The sequence below is a fragment of the Coregonus lavaretus genome, assembly GCF_964263955.1.
Source record: "Coregonus lavaretus genome assembly, chromosome: 6".
Taxonomy (NCBI): Eukaryota; Metazoa; Chordata; class Actinopteri; order Salmoniformes; family Salmonidae; genus Coregonus; species Coregonus lavaretus.
Window position 1 is genome coordinate 62,278,332 of NC_139993.1, and position 21,741 is coordinate 62,300,072.

General features: G+C 45.8%; 1 protein-coding gene across 3 annotated transcripts in view; it reads right to left on the reverse strand.

Moving 5' to 3' along the window:
* LOC311131654 (WW domain-containing transcription regulator protein 1-like) overlaps positions 1–21,741 on the reverse strand; it is a 60,151-nt gene that overhangs the window by 14,087 nt on the left and 24,323 nt on the right. For all 3 annotated transcript variants that reach the window (XM_084164761.1, XM_084164760.1, XM_084164762.1), the window contains exon 2: positions 12,930–13,066. In XM_084164761.1, the coding sequence (XP_084020887.1) occupies positions 12,930–13,066 (137 nt within the window). The remainder of the gene's footprint in view (positions 1–12,929; positions 13,067–21,741) is intronic.

Consider the following 21,741-nt stretch of genomic DNA (forward strand, 5'->3'; position numbering starts at 1 on the left):
GGAAAACACATGATCAGATAGATTAGGGCAACAAGATGACGAGCCAGCACCACCTCACAGCTCCCAGCCACCATATCAGCAGAGAGAGAGAGAGAGAGAGAAAAAGAGAGAGAAAAAGAGAGAGAGAGAGAGAGAGAGAGAGAGAGAGAGAGAGAGAGAGAGAGAGAGAGAGAGAGAGAGAGAGAGAGAGAGAGAGAGAGAGAGAGAGAGAGAGAGAGAGAGAGAGAGAGAGAGAGAGCAGGAAAAGGGGGGAGCCAGTAAGTACTTCGTCTTAGTGGGGCTGCTCTGCCAACAAAGACCTTCTTGTTTCGTTTACTTCCCAGAAACAGCTGTCCAACAGGGTCAGCAAAAAAAAAAAAAAACGGTGGAAAAACAGAGAAACGCTTCCACTCTCGAAAATATGCAACGCATTAAAACCTCCACCATCCCCTGTTCCAAACAAGAGCTCCTTAACACACACTCCACCAGTTAATGTCTGTCAGTGTGTGTTACATTTGATAAGAGAACTGAGGGAGTTAATGTGAAAGTGACGCATGTAAGGGGGACAGTGTGTGTGTGTGTGTGCATGCATATGTGTGTGTGTGTGCGTGCATGTGTGTGTGTGTGCGTGCATATGTGTGTGTGTGCATGCATATGTGTGTGTGTGCATGCATATGTGTGTGTGTGTGCATGCATATGTGTGTGTGTGTGTGTGTGTGCATGCATGTGTGTGTGTGTGTGTGTGTGCATGCATTTGTGTGTGTGTGTGTGTGTGTGTATGCATATGTGTGTGTGTGTGTGTGTGTGGACAGTGGTCGGGGGCCAGGGAGGCAGAAGCGCTCACACTCTCTTCTCACGCACAGGCAGTCTCCGAAGACAGCCTCTTGTGCAACAGGACCCCCGTTTGGGCGACTGGCTGGGGGAGCGAGGGAGTCACAAGTCTGGCCTAAAACTCTTGTAAAAAGGCATAATAATTTAAGGTCAGTATTAACTAAAGACATTGAACTGTAAGTTAATGTTTTCTATATTCTTCAAAGGAGTTTTTGTCAAGGGTAACATATATAAGGGCCCTATCAAATCTGTGATGTGGAGAACGGACGGAATCACATAATCCAAAAAAATTCCAAAAAACGTATTGGAATATGTATTAATATGCCCAAGAATATCATAAGAAATAATGCATCAGGATTCGTATTTTCCCTTCAACTTTCTGAAGGAGGCAATGCAGGAAAACTGAACGAAATTAGGCAAAAAATGTAAACAGATTTTATAGGGCCCTATGATCAGTTTCTCTCCTCGTGGTTTAAACCAGTCTATAGGCAGAAAACAATTCACATGTTTTAATCTGACACCACTTTAAACACCACTTAATTCTCCTCTGCAGTTTTGCCTGAGTCAGTCTCTTACCACATCTCTCTAGGGACCTGACAGGGTTTTGTGGCGAGATGGAGCTCCACAGATAACCCAGATAATGAGTGAGGAACTGGGGAACGTGACGAGAGGAGAGAGGCTCCCTTGACCCTTCCCTGTCTTATCAGCCCTGGCCCCCGTCATCAGACCCCTGGCCTGGCCCCCGTCATCAGACCCCTGGCCTGGCCCCCGTCATCAGACCCCTGGCCTGGCCCCCGTCATCAGACCCCTGGCCTGGCCCCCGTCATCAGACCCCTGGCCTTGCCCCCGTCATCAGACCCCTGGCCTGGCCCCCGTCATCAGACCCCTGGCCTGGCCCCCGTCATCAGACCCCTGGCCTGGCCCCCGTCATCAGACCCCTGGCCTGGCCCCCGTCATCAGACCCCTGGCCTGGCCCCCGTCATCAGACCCCTGGCCTGGCCCCCGTCATCAGACCCCTGGCCTTGCCCCCGTTATCAGACCCCTGGCCTTGCCCCCGTCATCAGACCCCTGGCCTTGCCCCCGTCATCAGACCCCTAATCATGGCCCCGTTATCAGACCTGAGAGGCCCCTGTCATCAGACCCCTGGCCTGGCCCCCGTTATCAGACCCCTGGCCTTGCCCCCGTCATCAGACCCCTAATCATGGCCCCGTTATCAGACCTGAGAGGCCCCTGTCATCAGACCCCTGGCCTGGCCCCTGTCATCAGACCCCAGTCATCAGCCCTGGGAGACCCCATTAGTAGTCCAACTGGTGGTGCTGCTGAGACTGACCAGAGCTAATGGTCTACCCTCCTGGTTCTCGCCATCTCACACACACACACACTTTATCGACACACCAAATCCAAATCATACACATACCTCGCATAAACACACCTCAGATATACCTCTCACTATTTCCCTCACATCACTTACTAAAACACTGATAAACTAAAACAGACTTTAGTTCAAATACAAGCACACAGACGCATATGTCAAACACCCACACACACAATAAATCAATCGTGCAGGGAAGGCTACGAGAGCACTGTCAAGGCAGAAAGTGACCCTATCACATTTAGGAATCAGGAGAATCATTGGTAATTTTCATTGGCTTTCTGAATCAGACTTGGCACCCTCATTGGTTATTAGAATCAGACTTGGCATCTAGAGACGGGCATGTGATTGGGTTTCTAGGCGATACTCAGATATCGCCACTGAAACCCAGGTTCAGCTCCATCCAGCTGTTGTCCAAGCCAAGCATTCCTCCAGCTACTACGGTGCCTTCAGAAAGTATTCACACCCCTTGACTTTTTCCACATTTTGTTGTGTTACAGCCTGAATATTATTATTTTTTTTTTTTACAGAGATAAATACTCCTCGGTTTCATCAGCTGTCCGGGTGGCTGGTCTCAGATGATCCCGCAGGTGAAGAAGCCGGATGTGGAGGTCCTGGGCTGGCGTGGTTACACGTGTTCTGCGGTTGTAAGGCCGGTTGGACGTACTGCCAAATTCTCTAAAACGACGTTGGAGGCGGCTTATGGTAGAGAAATGAACATTCAATTCTCTAGCAACAGCTCTGGTGGACATTCCTGCATGCCAATTGCACACTCCCTCAAAACTTGAGACATCTGTGGCATTGTGTTGTGTGACAAAACAGCACATTTTAAAAAAGTGGCCTTTTATTGTCCCCAGCACAAGGTGCACCTGTGTAATGATCATGCTGTATAATCAGCTTCTTGATATGCCACACCTGTCAGGTGGATGGATTATCTTGGCAAAGGAGAAATGCTCACTAGCAAAATTGGAGCGAAATAAGCTTTTTGTGTGTATGGAAAATGTCTGGGATCTTTTATTTCAGCTCATGAAACATGGGACCAACACTTTACATCAGGGCTGCCCAACCCTCTTCCTGGAGATCTACTGTCCTGTAGGTTTTCACTCCAACCCTAATTTAGCGCATCTGATTCAGCTAGTTAAGGTCTTGTTGAGCAGCTAATAAGTAGAATCAGGTGTGTTAAATTAGGGTTGGACTGAAAACCCACAGGACGGTTGATCTCCAGGAAGAGGGCTGGGCAGCCCTGCTTTACATGTTGCGTTTATAATTTTGTACAGTGTATTTTCAAGCATGGTGGTGGCTGCATCATGTTATGGGTATGCTTGTCATTGTCAAGAACTAGGGGACTTTTTTTTGGATAAAAATAAACGGAATAGAGCTAAGCACAGGCAAAATCCTTGAGGAAAGCCTGGTTCAGTCTGCTTTCCAACAGACACTTGGACACTTCACCTTTCAGCAGGACAGTAACCTAAAACACAAGGCCAAATCTACACTGGAGTTGCTTACCAAGACGACATTGAATGTTCCTGAGTGGCCTAGTTAAAGTTTTGACTTAAAACTGCTTGAAAATCTATGGCAAGAAGTGCAAATATTGTTCAATCCAGGTGTGGAAAGCTCTTAGAGATTTACCCAGAAAGACTCTCAGCTGTAATCACTGCCAAAGGTGATTCTGACATGTATTGACTCAGGGATGTGAATACTTACATAAATTAGATTTTTCTGTATTTCATTTTCAATAAATTTGCAAAGATGTCTAAAAACATGTTTTCGCTTTGTCATTATGGGGTATTGTGTGTAGATGGGTGAGAAAAACATTAAATCCATTTTGAATTCAGGCTGTAACACAAAACGTGGAATAAGTCAAGGGGTATGAATACTTTTTGAAGGCACTGTAGCTTCTCACAGGCAAAGCTCTGCCCCTAAGGGGGCACAGGGTCAAGGGTCAGGTATGAGAGCTCTGCCCCTAAGGGGGCACAGGGTCAAGGGTCAGGTATGAGAGCTCTGCCCCTAAGGGGGCACAGGGTCACGGGTCAGGTATGAGAGCTCTGCCCCTAAGGGGGCACAGGGTCAAGGGTCAGGTATGAGAGCTCTGCCCCTAAGGGGGCACAGGGTCAAGGGTCAGGTATGAGAGCTCTGCCCCTAAGGGGGCACAGGGTCAAGGGTCAGGTATGAGAGATCAAGGTGTACAGTTTGATTAGTGCAGTGCTAGTGAGTGATCAGGGGACTTTAGGGGTGAAGGGAGTTGATTGGTTGGAGGGTTGCACAGGTAGCGATTTGGAGGGGGGGGAGGATTTGCGGTCCGCTTGCGGTCCAGAGGTTACTTACTGAGGTGAGCGTCCACACGCAGGTCGAACCAGGACATTCGTTCTGTTTTGTGGTCTATGAAGTAGGTTTCTCCCTGAGGATTTTCAGCCTGCTCCCAGCCATCAGGCAGTTCCCCTGTTCACAAGCAGCAGCAACACCACGTCAGCCAGAGTACTTCACCTTTACCATGCCATACCCATAGAGATCGTATTAAATTACTAGTATTGTAATTCCTAATTCTATGGCCATACCTTTTCCACGGCTGACTGATACAGTTCCTTGGAACCACATTTCACAGTCATCTAAATTTGAATGGACAACACAAGTTTTTGGTGATTTGAATTCTTTGGAATTTGGAACAGAAACAGGGTCTAACTGATTAACCTTCAACGTTTGTTCCTCAGTCACTGACCTTATATTTACCTTTTTGTTCCATCAGGTGATTGGACTAAGAATACAGTCAAAGAGTTGAAGTGGAGTAGAGAGCTTCTCAAGACTGATGAGTCAACATGGCTAACAGTGGAGATAAGTGGAGTCATGACTAGAGCTAAATATGAGAACGGCTGAGTCACCACCGAGTGGGGTCAGGGGTCACTCACTGGGTTGCCATGGGAGATAGAACACAGGGCTAAGGGATGGGAAATTCCACTGAATCTATTGTAGAACTACAGGGACAGTGGTCATCATCAGCCTTGGTAATGGAGAGATACAGGTTGCTACAGTCTTTAATACAAGTTGATTAGTTGTGTGTCCTGGGAGTTGGGTTGTGAACAGACACTTTTCTGTAAGTTCATTTACAGTGAAGTACATATCTTAAAAATCAGGTGTTTTAGTGCAGGTCTGAAACAAAAGCCTGCACACCATCAACTCTCCAGGACCAGGATTAGTGATGATAACTCTAGATACCAGAATCACAAAACTCCTCAGGGAGTAGACACAGCATGATCTAATCAGTAATCATATGCCTATGAACCAGAGTTATACTGTTAGCACTGAGGTGGTGTGCCCAACCAGGAAGTCCACTGTGTGCAGTTTACCCTGCACTAATAAAAAGAACCCAAGCATGTCTACCTCTGCTAAGCTTCCCAGTAAAGCAAGAAAAACAATCAAGCTTCCAAGAAAAGTGTAAAAAAATAGCCCACGTTAACATATGTAGCTTAAGAAACAAGGTTCATGAAATCAATAATTTGCCAGTAACAGATGACATTCATATTCTGACAATCTCTGAAACTCACTTAGATAATACCGTTGATGATACAATGGCAGCAATACATGGTTATAAGATGTACAGAAAAGAGAAATGCCAAAAGGTGGAGGTGTGGCTGTCTATATTCAGAACCACATTCCTGTAAAGCTTAGAGAGAGGATCTCATGTTAAATACTGTTGAAGTAATATGGCTACAGGTTCATCTGCCTCACCTAAAGCCCATTCTGGTGGGAAGCTGCTATAGACCACCAAGTGCTAACAGTCAGTATCAGGATAACATGTGTGAAATGCTTGATAATGTATGTGATATCAATAGAGAGCTATACTTTCTGGGTGATTTAAATATTGACTGGCTTTCATCAGGCTGCCCACTCAAGAGCAAGTTTCAAACTGTAACCAGTGCCTGCAACCTGGAAAAAGAGATGGCAAATAAGTCTGGCTGTACAACCGATTGGCAAACATACTACAAATTGAAAAATCATGTGACTAAACTAAATAAAAAGAAGAAGAAACTACACTATGAAACAAAGACAAATGACAAAGAATGATAGTAAAAGCTTTGGAGCACCTTAAATGCAATGTTGGGCAAAAAGGCAAACTCCGCTCCACCATTCATTGAATCAGATGGCTCATTCATCACAAAACCCACTGATATTGCCAAGTACTTTAATTATTTTTTCATTGGCAAGATTAGCTAACTTAGGCATGACATGCCAGCAACAAATGCTGACACTACACATCCAAGTATATCTGACCAAATTATGAAAGACAAGCATTGTAATTTTGAATTCTGTAAAAGTAAGTGTGGAAGAGGTGAAAAAATTGTTGTCTATCAACAATGACAAGCCACCGGGGTCTGACAACTTGGATGGAAAATTACAGAGGATAATAGCGGACGATATTGCCACTCCTATTTGCCACATCTTCAATTTAAGCCTACTAGAAAGTGTGTCCTCAGGCCTGGAGGGAAGCTAAAGTTATTCCCCTACCTAAGACTAGTAAAGCCCCCTTAACTGGCTCAAATAGCACACCAATCAGCCTGTTACCAACCCTTGGTAAAGTTTTAGAAAAAATGGTGTTTGACCAGATACAATGCTATTTTACAGAAAACAAATTGACAACAGACTTTCAGCACGCTTATAGGTAAGGAAATTCAACAAGCACAGCACTTACACAAATGACTGATGATTGGCTGGGAGAAAATGATGATACAAATATTGTGGGGGCTGTTTTGTTAGACTTGAGTGCGGAATTTGACATTATCGATCATAGTCTGTTGCTGGAAAAATGTCTGTGTTATGGTTTTACACTCCCTGCTATATTGTGGATAAAGAGTTACCTGTCTAACAGAACACAGAGTGTGTTCTTTAATGGAAGCCTCTCCAACAAAATCCAGGTAGAATCAGGAATTCCCCAGGGCAGCAGCCTAGGACCCTTACTTTTTTCAATCTTTACTATTAACTATGTATGCGGATGACTTAACACTATACACGTCAGCTACCACAGCGACTGAAATGACAGCAACACTTAACAAAGAGCTGCAGTTAGTTTCAGAATGGGTGGCAAGGAATACGTTTTTCCTAAATATTTCCAAAACTAAAAGCATTGTATTTGGGACAAATCATTCACTAAACCTTAAACCTCAACTAAATCTTGTAATGAATAATGTGGAAATTGAGCAAGTTGAGGAGACTAAACTGCTTGGAGTAACCCTGGATTGTAAATTGTTATGGTCAAAACATATTGATACAACAGTAGCTAGGATGGGGAGAAGTCTGTCTATAATAAAGCGCTGCACTGCATTCTTAACAGCTCTATCAACAAGGCAGGTGTTGAATGTATTGTAATGTTTTTAAAATGTATAACTGCCTTAATTTTGCTGGACCCCAGGAAGAGTAGCTGCTGCCAAGGCAGCAGCTAATGGGGATCAATAATAAATACAAATATACAGCAGTGGTTCCCAACCAGGGGTACTAGGACCTCTGGGGGTACTCGGCCCATCCACATGGGGTACTTGAGAACTCATGAGACCATAGGGCTACTGGTAAAATACACGAGGGGGTACGTCAGGGGTACTCCGGGCAGCGCTAAATTCAGTTGGTGGTACAGTAACCAAAAAAGGTTGGGAACCACTGATCTACAGTATGAGATCAAGACCTCTAGCTGGAAACCATAGACCTGTCTGTTCAAACCCTACAGCAGAGCAGAGCGGAAAATAGGGAAAAGAGTTGAAGAGGGGAGGGGAGGGGAGAGAAGGGGAGAGAAGAGAACAAAGCGATGGAAAACATCCATCAGGACAAGAAAGGCAGAGAGAGAGTTCCCTCCCCCTCTCTGTACAGTTCCCCTCCTCTTCAACAAAGACTGGGGATCTGCCAGCATTGTCCAAGCCGGAGAGAGGAGGGGAACTGTACAGAGAGGGGGAGGGAGGGAGAGATGGCGGGAACCCAGCTAACAATTCTAGGGAGAGAGAACATTTTGTAATGTTCGCGTAATGTTCCTCTGATGTTTGAGTGTCCAGTTTTCCGTTAGTTATGGGAACATTCTATATACATGTTAGCAAAAAACCTCCTGAGAACCTATTTAGCATGTTTTGGGGTTTGAGTTAGGAGAACATTCCCTTAATGTCAAACAGAATTTACCCAGAACGTGGTTACCATGTTCTCAGAATATCCAATATTCATGTTCTAGACATTCTGGCCTTTTACCGCTATATCGGTATTGGATGATAATTCCACGATAACCGATATTCAATAAATAGGAAGAAAAAAAAGAGAATATCGGTACATTGTCATGATGATGATGTCACAATGTAAGAATATCAACATCTGAAGCATATTTCTTGGACAATTGCTCTTTGGAATGACAATTTATGAGAACTCAGTGTAGAAAAGTGACACTTTAATTTCCCCGCTGTAAAACAGTATATATCTGCAGATATATCGGCATCGGTAAGTTTCCCCCCCAAAAAAAATTATTCGGTATTGGACCCAAAAAGCCCACATCAGTCGGACTCTAACTACATTGGACGTAGCAAGACTATTCATGTGTCCAGTTTTCTGAGGGTTAGGAGAATATTCCATCAACGCCACACCAAACATACACAGAACATGGTTGCCATGTTCTCAGAGTATAAGATAAATGTTCTAGACACGTTTCATGGGAATGTTGCAAGAAGTTACGTTTCTGGGTAAGATTGGTGTGCCGTGATGGAATATTCTCACCACCATGCTTCACTGTGGGATGGTGTTCTCGGGGTGATGAGAGGTGTTGGGTTTGCGCCAGACATAGCGTATTCCTTGATGGCCAAAAAGCTCAATTTTAGTCTCATCTGACCAGAGTACCTTCTTCCATATGTTTGGGGAGTCTCCCACATGCCTTTTGGCGAACACCAAGCGTGTTTGCTTATTTTTTTCTTCAAGCAATGGCTTTTTTTCTGGCCACTCTTCCTTAAAGCCCAGCTCTGTGGAGTGTACGGCTTAAAGTGGTCCTATGGACAGATACTCCAATCTCCGCTGTGGAGCTTTGCAACTCCTTCAGGGTTATCTTTGGTCTCTTTGTTGCCTCTGATTAATGCCCTCCTTGCCTGGTCCGTGAGTTTTGGTGGGAGGCCCTCTCTTGGCAGGTTTGTTGTGGTGCCATATTCTTTCAATTTTTTAATAATGGATTTAATGGTGCTCCGTGGGATGTTCAAAGTTTCTGATATTTTTTTATATCCAACCCTGATCTGTACTTCTCCACAACTTTGTCCCTGACCTGTTTGGAGAGCTCCTTGGTCTTCATGGTGCCGCTTGCTTGGTGGTGCCCCTTGCTTAGTGGTGTTGCAGACTCTGGGGCCTTTCAGAACAGGTGTATATATACATACTGAGATCATGTGACACTTAAATAAAGTCCACCTGTATGCAATCTAACTAATTATGTGACTTCTGAAGGTAATTGGTTGCACCAGATCTTATTTAGGGGCTTCATAGCAAAGGGGGTGAATACATATGCACGCACCACTTTTCAGTTATTTATTTTTTAGAATTTGGACTATTTTGTGTATGTCCATCACATGAAATCCAAATAAAAATCAATTTAAATTACAGGTTGTAATGCAACAAAATAGGAAAAACGCCAAGGGGGATGAATACTTTTGCAAGGCACTGTACAAGTACACCCCCTGAACAGGACGTCTATCCCAGGGTCATACCCCCAATCTCTCTCCTTAATGCGGAGTGCCAAGCAGAGACGCATCAGGTCCCATTTTTACAGTCTTTAGTATGACTCCGCCGGGGATCAAACTTCCAACCTTCCAATCTTAGGGCGGACATTAACCACAAGGCCACAGAGTTGGTTTTGGTAGGGAGTAGATACAGGAGAAAAACATCCCAATGGCATTTGAACAAGTCGAGTGGGGCGGTGTACATACAATTATTCAGGATGAGAGACTCCATTCATACACTCATACTGACACGCATATACTGGGCCACACATACAGACCCCCCCTCTCTGTCCCAGCCACTCCCCCCCTCCCCTCCACCGCCCACTCTCCCCCCCACCGCTCCACCGCCCACTCTCTCCCCCTCCCCTCCACCGACCTCTCTCCCCCTCCCCTCCCCCGCCCACTCTCTCCCCCTCCCACCCCCCCACCCCCCCCCCCCGATCACTCTCTCCCCCTCCCCTCCCCCGATCACTCTCTCCCCCCTCCCCTCCCCCGCCCACTCTCCCCCTCCCCTCCACCGCCCACCCTCTCCCCCTCCCCTCCCACCCCACTCTCTCCCCCTCCCCTCCACCGCCCACTCTCCCCCCTCCCCTCCACCGCCCACTCTCTCCCCCTCCCCTCCCACCCCACTCTCTCCCCCTCCCCTCCACCGCCCACTCTCCCCCCTCCCCTCCCCCGCCCACTCTCCCCCCTCCCCTCCCCCTCCCCCGCCCACTCTCCCCCCTCCCCTCCACCGCCCACGCTCTCCCCCTCCCCTCCACCGCCCACTCTCTCCCCCTCCCCTCCACCGCCCACCCTCTCCCTCTCCCCCCTCCCCTCCCACCCCACTCTCTCCCCCTCCCCTCCACCGCCCACTCCCCCCATCACGCTCCAGTTGCACCTGGTCAAACAAGGTGCACACACAGACCCAGTAGTGGGTCGGCAGGTAGCCTGGCGGGTAGGAGCATTGGGGCAGTAACCCAAAGGTTGCTGGATCGAATCACCGAGCTGACAAGGTAAAAATCTGTCGGTCTGCCCCTGAGCAAGGCAGTTAACCCACTGTTCCCCGGGTGCCGACGACGTGGATGTCGATTAAGGCAGCCCCCCGCACCTCTCTGATTCAGAGGGGTTGGGTTAAATGCGGAAGACATTTCAGTTGAATGCATTCAGTTGTACAACTGACTAGGTATCCCCCTTTCCCTAGTGATTTGCTGTACTAAAAGCTGGCTTCATTGCATTTGTTTTTAGTACAAACAGTCCAACCTCTAAATACAATCACAATATCTCAACTCAAAAGATTTGTTCTTCCTGGCATGTTGTCTGTAGAACAAAGAACAAGTAACAAAAACAGGAGGCCTTCCAGGAGTTGAGTTTGACACCCCTGCTTTAGAGAGATGTTCCCATTGGCCTGTCCCTTTAGAGAGCAGTTCCCATTGGCCTGTCCCTTTAGAGCGAGGTTCCCATTGGCCTGTCCCTTTAGAGCGCAGTTCCCATTGGCCTGTCTCCAGCAGTGGAGTGGCAGAGGGTTGATGTTCTGCAGGCTGACTCATGGTGGCTGTCAGATGGCTTAGCTGGGTCTATTATAGGTGCTAGCTAGGCTAACGCGGATGAGAATACGCAGTCAATGCTACGCTATCGCTAATGTGAATTAGATTCACCAGTCAATGCGAATCTGTGTTATGAAAGAGCAGTCAGGCTCTGTCAGACTAAGTGGAGCATAAAAGGGTGGGGAGAGCTTCCTTTTATCTCCACAACAACATGCCTCTCTCTGGCAACAGGCTTCCTGGCTTCTGGTTGGTTCACATACACTCTACCAGGCTTTGGAGTTATCATGGTAGCTGGTAAGGACTGTGTGTGTGTGTTATTGTGGAGTCCCCAGGGTGAAAGATATCATTGGTGTGAGTGATAGTAGTCAAGGACTGTGGCCTACCATGGGGATGTGTAAACACAGATGAGTCAGGAGTGGTTGGGTAGGCTACTTACTCACAGTGGTTGGGTAGGCTACTGACTCACAGTGGTTGGGTAGGCTACTGACTCACAGTGGTTGGGTAGGCTACTGACTCACAGTGGTTGGGTAGGCTACTGACTCACAGTGGTTGGGTAGGCTACTTACTCACAGTGGTTGGGTAGGCTACTGACTCACAGTGGTTGGGTAGGCTACTTACTCACAGTGGTTGGGTAGGCTACTGACTCACAGTGGTTGGGTAGGCTACTGACTCACAGTGGTTGGGTAGGCTACTGACTCACAGTGGTTGGGTAGGCTACTGACTCACAGTGGTTGGGTAGGCTACTGACTCACAGTGGTTGGGTAGGCTACTGACTCACAGTGGTTGGGTAGGCTACTGACTCACAGTGGTTGGGTAGGCTACTGACTCACAGTGGTTGGGTAGGCTACTGACTCACAGTGGTTGGGTAGGCTACTGACTCACAGTGGTTGAGTAGGCTACTTACTCACAGTGGTTGGGTAGGCTACTTACTCACAGTGGTTGGGTAGGCTACTGACTCACAGTGGTTGGGTAGGCTACTGACTCACAGTGGTTGGGTAGGCTACTTACTCACAGTGGTTGGGTAGGCTACTCACTCACAGTGGTTGGGTAGGCTACTTACTCACAGTGGTTGGGTCGGTGTGTGTGTATGTGTGTGTGTGTATGAAAGTTAGGATCAGTGTGTGTGTGTGTGTGTGTGTGTGTGTGTGTGAGTGTGAAAGTTAGGATGAGTGTGTGTGTGTGTGTGTGTGTGTGTGTGTGTGTGTGTGTGTGTGTGTGTGTGTGAAAGTTAGGATGAGTGTGTGTACGTTAGGATGAGTGTGTGTGTATGAAAGTTAGGATCAGTGTGTGTGTGTGTGTGTGTGTGTGTGAAAGTTAGGATGAGTGTGTGTGTGAAAGTTAGGATGAGTGTGTGTGTGTGTGTGTGTGTGTGTGTGTGTGTGTGTGTGTGTGTGTGTGAAAGTTAGGATGAGTGTGTGTGTGTGAAAGTTAGGATGAGTGTGTGTGAGGTGTGTGTGTGTGAAAGTTAGGATGAGTGTGTGTGTGAGAGCAAGTGCGTGTGTGACTCACCAAGGTTGGGCTGGGACAGGGCCATGTTGCGTTGCTGTGGGCTGGCAGAGGGTGGGGGGGCGTGGAGACTCATCTGGTTCATGGCTGTCGTCATGGTCTTCCGAGGGTCGTGCCAAGTGGTGATCTTCTCCACGTGACTATGGAGAGAGAGAGAGAACATCAGGGGAAAAACCAAAAAACTGAGTTACTACAGATCAGAGCTCCCTCTCCCTCTCTCTCTGTTTTATTGATACTTTGACTCCAAGTATCGATTTTGCTAGATAGCGTGAGCTAGCGCTAATCAACACTTATTTCCGTGACTGATCAAAACTCATTCAAATCAAATCAAATTTTATTGGTCACATGCACCGAATACAACAGGTGCAGACATTACAGTGAAATGCTTACTTACAGCCCTTAACCAACAGTGCATTTATTTTTTACAAAAAAAGTAAAAATAAAACAACAACAAAAAAAGTGTTGAGAAAAAAAAGAGCAGAAGTAAAATAAAGTGACAGTAGGGAGGCTATATATACAGGGGGGTACCGTTGCAGAGTCAATGTGCGGGGGCACCGGCTAGTTGAGGTAGTTGAGGTAATATGTACATGTGGGTAGAGTTAAAGTGACTATGCATAAATAATTAACAGAGTAGCAGCAGCGTAAAAAGGATGGGGTGGGGGGGCAGTGCAAACAGTCCGGGTAGCCATGATTAGCTGTTCAGGAGTCTTATGGCTTGTCTCTCTGCAGCAGACATAGTGAGCAATATGTTTGGAACATCAAATCGCAATAAAATAGCAGTGCTGAATCACAATACATATAGAATCGTGAGAATCACAATACATATAGAATCGTGAGAATCACAATACATATCGTGTCGGCACCTAAAGCATCATGATAACATCGTATGGTGAGGTCCCTTGGCTATTCCCAGCCCCTAATTACAACCATCGCTCTTGATTAGTTACAACTTTGATTTTGTCTTAATGAGTATGTTTACATGCACACTAATAATTCGATATTAAACTGATTATGGCATAAGGCCAGGTATGGCATCAGTCATGTAAAACACTTTATTCTGCTTATCTTAAAAATCGGCGCGAGATCATAATGGAAGTAAGCGTACGCCGATTAAAACGCATGGTTTAAAATCGCCATTCCAGTAGTGTCTTTACACTGCACATTTTTTATTTTTTATTTTATTTCCCCTTTATTTAACCAGGTAAGCCAGTTGAGAACAAGTTCTCATTTACAACTGCGACCTGGCCAAGATAAAGCAAAGCAGTGCGATTAAAAACAACAACACAGAGTTACATATGGGGTAAAACAAAACATAAAAGTTAAAAAAAATACAACAGAAAATATATATACAGTGTGTGCAAATGTAGCAAGTTATGGAGGTAAGGCAATCATGTGACAGCACCGGGTAGTGCAAGCTTCCCTCTTATGCGCGAGTGAAGTGAGTTTGGAAAAACTGAAAGTACGAACTCGGATTTGATTGGCGATTTTTCTGCATTTATCAACGTCCCACCAGTAGCCTGATTTCAGATGTGTCCATGTAAACAGGATTATTAGGGAAATCCGTTCTTCTTGCCAAAGCACGTAAACGTTTTAAACGAACTATTTATATTAAACCTGACTATCCACAATAGTCGCATTATTGTGTGCATTTAACCGTGCTCAAATGTTCAAGACCAACCAGTTCCCTTAAAGGGTAATAAAGTTATATCTATGCATCCATCTATTCTACTGCCAGCTCAGTGCGTGGGATGGGAAACTAGTTTGTTTACAATACAAAGTCCAGGAAGGAGTCTTGACGGTGCAGAAGGGAGTGGAGGGGAGCAGAACCCACGGCCTACAGTGAGTCAGAGGGTGAGGGTGGGGCACAAAGGGATTCTCTTTCTCTCTCACACACACACACACACACACACACACACTAGGGCACAAAGGGATTCCCACACCATGCATGCAGTGACTCAATGAGGCACACTGGGGTCGAAACTTTCGGAAACTTGAGCAGCCAGAAACATGACTTTAAACTAATCCATACCCTATATCCTGTATCTCTCATCCTCACCCTTTCTCTAGGGGGGGAACCCTAATGGTGCAGAACTCCTATCCCACAGCACAGCAGGGATACTGCCCATCATTGACTCCTATCCCACAACACAGCAGGGATACTGCCCTGTCATTGCATTGGACAAGATACTTCTTCATAGTATTGTTCGTTACGCAGTTTTATACCATGGCATTGTTGAATACTCGTTTCTGAATGGCATGTATCATTTCCCTATAACGCACGGTATATTTGCACGGTAGAATTCAATGGCTATAGTTCATTCTTACATGTTCTATGTTTGAGCTGCTTTTGAAAGCAAAAGTCGAATTGAAAACATTATTGGCATGGTTGAATTCGATTTTCATAATAGCAAGCTAGGACTGATGGTTTGTTTAGCTAAACTAGCAAGTCTGTTCGGTTACCAAGGCAACTACTGTAGCTATCTAGTAAACTAGCTAGCTACTTCAGTTGATGTTGAACACATTTTTAGCGACAAATGTGTTAAATTATAGCATGGTATAAAAGGGCTAATCAACTCGCGGCTCTACGCGTTCTCTGGAAAATAATGCAACTCTGTGGAAGGTTGTTCCACTCCAGTCGTTCATTATTTTCCATAGAACGCATAGACCCTTGTTGATTACCCCTTACATACACACCCATACATGCCCCACAAATAAACGTTGGCATACGTGAAACTGAATTGCAGTGTACTTAGATACAATCAAGAGAATAACAAAAAAAAAGCAAGGGTTAATAAACGTTGTTTATGGAAAATGGAAGAGGAAAGTGGAAGGGGGAAAAAGTAAGGAACTTGTGTGTGTGTATATATATATATATATATATATATATATATATATATATATATATATATATATATATATATATATATATATATATATATATATATATATATATATATATATATATATATTTATATATTTGCGAGAGAAAAAAAACATACGGGGGATTGGAAGTGATGCAGACAATTACATTGATGGAAGTTACAATCTATCTGCAATATTAAACCTGATCTACCCCCAAAAAAAATAAAATAAAAAAAAAACATGAAAAATAAATAAAAAAAGTTGTTTACAACGGGCACTAGATAGTCAGCGAGTGGCACAGCGCGGGGCACGCGCCTCCAGATTGAGCCAGGGTGTGAGGGCACGAAGGGCTTCCTTCCCACACACAGACACACTCAGGGATTGGTTAAACCCACGTCCTGTTACTCTGTGCTCTAACCCAGTCAGGAAGACTCCACTGTTGGGTTAGTCACCAGACGCCACGGGGCGTAAAAAAACACACAGAGCTGAGACGTAGATTACAGGACAGTGCTTTGTGATTTACAGCAGACTGGAGAGTCAGTATGACTGTGGTTACTCTAAAAAAACAGCGGTCAAAAGCCTTTTGCTAATGAAGAGAATACCCACAGACTTATACTCCCAAAAAAGTGAACAATAAACTTCAGCCACTCCAGCTGAACACAGACGAGACAGAGGCTAAACACCGAACATGGTAGTAGCACCAGGCCCTAATCTGGGTCATCTGAAAGGAAGGCTTTAAATTATTGTTGTGTCTCCAGTAAAGCGACCGGCTGCGGGGTGTGTGTGTGTGAGAGAGAGAGCGTCAGTGCACGTTGCGTGTGAGACTCCGAGGAAAGGCTGATTAACGTTAAGACGCAGGGCGGCAGAGTGTCGCTTCTCAGCGCAGGTGTATGAAAGGCCTGTGTGGGAAAGTTGGATGAAGTTGCTCCTAGAACACTCATTGCAGGTCAGTTTGTGTTTTCCCTTAACTTGGAGAGGGTAAGCATATCCTAGAACTGTGCCTGGGGTGGGGGTTGCCTGCGGACGTCAGAGCACAACAGGGCCTCAGGCTGTCGGTAGGGCAGCTGTCCTGCAGCTGTGGGGAGGGGATGGGATGACTGTCCTCACCTCTGAACGGCAGTGGATCAGCTCTCTTTTCCTTTCAAAAGCGTAAAGCAGCTGATCCTGTCCTCTTGCCAAGTTGAACCTGAAGACCCTGGGTTAAGGCCATGACCAGGATGGCACAGTGTCAGAGTCAGACGGTGTGTTTCCATGGACTGAGGAAAACACATGAGCAGGGGCCTGGGTAGGCCTGGGTAGGCCTGGGTAGGCCTGGGGGGCTTTGCGTGGCAGTGTTTGGGAAAGAGCAGCACATTGTTTACAGAGGAAACGGGAACAATGGCTGAAGCAATGAAACAGGATGGCCTGCAGGCTGAAACAACACCGTCCCCCTCAGTGGACCACTCACCACGGTTTCAGTTAGCAGGTAATAGCAGTTTTTTGGCCAATAAAAAAATAGAAAAGCCGATAAATAAAATTGCAACCGGCCAATTGTCTGGGAGAATTCAAAAAATCCCATTGCAAAATAATGCTTTTTAGCCTATTCAAATAAAAATAATACCAGTCGATATAAATACATTTTACCAGTCAAGCTCATCGATCTATGGGTTCATTTGCATAATTTTGTGGAATTAAAGCATACAGATACAGAGCCTTTGAGCAGAAAATCTGTCAGACAGCACGAGAGCTGCTGTTACAGCATCTCAAACAGTTCCTTCGTTGCTGTTGGAGTGAGACGTGCTTTTATAAAGCTCAATCAATGCGCAACAATTCTAAATGCAAATCACGTGTTAAAAACAGTTTTGATGGCCACGATTAAAAATAGCTACTATTTTTACTTCTCAACTGGTAACTGAAGCGCGCTTCCCATTCGCCATTCAAATGCAACGGAAGGCAGGCTTCATCAGTGCGTCACTCACCAATTTGCAATGAGCTGGAGGCAGTATGCATTTTTCAAACGTATACTTAATTGTTTGAAACCTGAACATTTTATGAGGCATGTCTTACCTTGCTTCAAAGTAGCCTAGGCAAAATCCGACCATATCCGAAGGCAATTATTTTAGACTTCCATATGCCATCTCTCCATTGAAACCAGTAGCCTATTTCTCTCATGTTCTATTGGTTTTCAAAAATCAACTTTCTTTCATTGTCCAGTAGTCAAAGGTACAATCCTAGTCATATTTGCAACCCTAGTTGTTGCATCTTTAGATCTCCCCTCTTTGAACATTTCTAACAGACAAGAAACCGCTCGCATGAGCGGTGCGCTTTTGAAAACAGTGTTTTCCCGCTAATTGCATTATGGACCGAACATTCGCGTATAGCCTACTGCCTTGTACCCACTGTTGTGCTCATAATGTGAAGAAATAATAGTTTATCAACATTTTAAGCTAAATGTTCTGATCTGTTGCATCAGACTCATAGCTTTTTAACTTTTTTTTTTTTTTTGTGTGTACCCTAGGCCTACCGGTTGTATGAATTTGGGATTTACCATTTCAAAACTGTCCCAGAGTCAGTCTGGTATAGGCTGACCAATAGAATAAGTAAACTTTTCTACTATGGGGGATAGTAGACTGACATAGACTAGTGATTCTGCTGTTCATTACTCGTCTTGTTGGCTGAGGAAAATATGTGGACAGTTATTCTAACATCTTCAAAGTGCGCATCGGAATTCGGTAAGGATTCACGCCGTTGGGTCCGGTACAGGTCTCAAATGTCCTGTAAATTAAAACCCTGCCAGTCAAATGTCCAGCATCACATTTTCCTAACGGAAACCCTGACACACACACAGTCTCCATCACAACTCATAAGGTCACAGGACTTCAGCATAAACAGTCTCTTGGATAAGCAGCTTAATCGCTCGCTCTCCCCCCCCCTCGCCTCTCCATGTTTACGCCAGCGCTCCACAGACGTACAGAACCTTGTGTGTACATAGTCCACTGAGGGTCTGGATCTACAGAGTGGGACATTACAACACACTAATAAGACGGTGCCTATCCTTCCAATTCATTTCCTCCTTCCTCTCTACCTTCTCTTCCTCTGTATCCACTGCTAAAGCCAATTTATATCACTCTTTGCCACCTTCTCCTCCCTCCTTATACAGACTTGATCAGTGAGACACATTTGACAGAAGTAACGAAAGTTAAAAAAAATTCTAGAACCGAACAGTTTCATGTTCTAGTATAGAAAAAGACTGACGTTTTGGTATACCGTGCAACACCAACCCCATCCCCTCCTCCCTTCTCCAGACCATCTCTGGAGACCTTCTCCCATTCTTCACTTCCCTCATCAACTCATCCCTGACCACTGGCGGCGTCCCCTCTGACTTCAAAATGGCCTCCCTCCTCAAGAAACCAACCCTCAACCCCTCTGAAGTCAAAAACGTCAGACCTGTATCCCTGCTTTCTTTTCTTTCCAAAACACTTGAGCGTGCTGTCTCTGATCACCTCTCTCACCATCTCTCTCAGAACGATCTTCTTGACCCTAACCAATCAGGCTTCAAGACGGGTCACTCAACAGAGTGCTCTCCTCTGTAACGCGGAGGCTCTCCGCACCGCCAAAGCAGACTCTCTCTCCTCTGTTCTCCTTCTAGATCTATCCGCTGCATTCGACACAGTGAACCATCAGATCCTCCTCTCCACCCTCTCAGGGCTGGGCGTCTCAGGCTCTGCAAACTCTGGGATTGCATCCTACCTGGCAGGCCGCTCCTACCAGGTGACGTGGAGAGGATGCACCACGTACTCTCACTACTGGTGTCCCCCAGGGCTCGGTTCTAGGCTCTCTCCTCTTCTCTCTATACACCAAGTCACTCATCTCCTCACATAGTCTCTCCCATCACTGCAGCTCCGTCTTGTTGAGCTAGAGGTGGTGGTCCGACGAGAACAGTAGTCCGCGTGGATGACATTCAACTACTGTTCTCGTCGGCCCACCACCTCTAGCTCAACAAGACGGAGCTGCTCTTCCTCCCAGGAAAGACCTGCCCGCTCAAAGACCTCTCCGTCACGGTTGACAACTCCAGTGTCACCCTCCCAGAGTGCAAAGAACCTTGGCGTGACCCTGAACAACACCCAGTCATTCTCTCCAAAACATCAATGCAGTGACTCGCTCCTGCAGGTTCATGCTCAGCAACATCTGTAGAGTACGACCCTACCTCACACAGGAAGCAGCACAGGTCCTAATCCAGGCACTTGTCATCTCCCTTCTGGACTACTGCAACTCTCTGTCGGCTGGGCTCCCGGCTTGTGCCATCAAACCCCTACAACTTACCTAGAACGCCGCAGACCGCCTGGTGGTCAACCTTCCCAAGTTCTCAACTCACCCCTCTCCTCCGCACACTCCACTGGCTTCCAGTCAAAGCTCGCATCCACGCCAACCGGATGCTTCACATTTATACATCCATAAAAACAATAGCAGACTTCAGATGCAGCCAGGGGTTCTGATAAGAGACCACTATGGTGTTTTGTTGAAGACAGTAGCTTGGTTTCCATCCAATTGGCAACAGATTTTCATGTGAAGATTCTCAAATCAGCATAAAAGAAAAAAAATTCTCACCAGTGGTGTTTTCACCAAACGGACTCGTTTCGGATAAAAATCAGTGCGTGATGACGTAGTGCGCACAAAATTTACTTTTTCACTTAGGTTTTCATGTACCGAATAAAATATGAATGTTCAATGTGTTTCCATCGCATTTTCAACTCTACCAATAGTTGTCATCACAAAAACTGTTGCGTAAAATAGGAAATGTGCCTACTCTGGTCTTGGCAGGTGCGCTCTAGCCAACAGCTGGCAGATACAGTGTGGGTAGGCTGTGCAGATAGGCTAGTCTACAGATTATTATGGATAAGAGTGAGGATCTTTTTATTATTTGTCAAAAACGGCACTCGAGCATCGATCATCATGTCACCAGAATAAGACCCTCAATATTTATTGGAAAGGAGCACGAAGCTCATACAATGCACTTTCACCACCCTGTGAAGTTCATCTGTAGAGTAATTTAAACTGCATGGTTTCCCCGAGTCGTAGTGGGAGGACCACACACACAATGTCACCGCGTGACTCCAAGTCTACAGTCGTGGTCAAAAGTTTTGAGAATGACACAAATACACATTTTCACAAAATCTGCTGCCTCAGTTTTGATGATGGCAATTTGCATATACTCCAGAATGTCATGAAGAGTGATCAGATGAATTGCAATTAATTGCAAAGTCCCTCTTTGCCAAAAAAACTTTTCCACTGCATTTCAGCCCTGCCACAAAAGGACCAGCTGCCATCATGTCAGGTGAGAGTGTTGACGAGGACAAGGCTGGAGATCACTCTGTCATGCTGATTGAGTTAGAATAACTGACTGGAAGCTTTAAAAAGGAGGGTGGTGCTTGAAATCATTTTTCTTCCTCTGTTAACCATGGTTACCTGCAAGGAAACACGTGCCGTCATCATTGCTTTGCACAAAAAGGGCTTCACAGGCAAGGATATTGCTGCTAGTAAGATTGCACCTAAATCAACCATTTATCGGATCATCAAGAACTTCAAGGAGAGAGGTTCAATTGTTGTGAAGGCGGCTTCAGGGCGCCCAAGAAAGTCCAGCAAGCGCCAGGACCGTCTCCTAGTTGATTCAGCTGTGGGATCGGGGCACCACCAGTGCAGAGCTTGCTCAGGAATGGCAGCAGGCAGGTGTGAGTGCATCTGCACGCACGGTGAGGCGAAGACTTTTGGAGGATGGCCTGGTGTCAAGAAGGGCAGCAAAGAAGCCACTTCTCTCCAGGAAAAACATCAGGGACAGACTGATATTCTGCAAAAGGTACAGGGATTGGACTGCTGAGGACTAGGGTAAAGTAATTTTCTCTGATGAATCCCCTTTCCGATTGTTTGGGGCATCCGGAAAACACCTTGTCCGGAGAAGACAAGGTGAGCGATACCA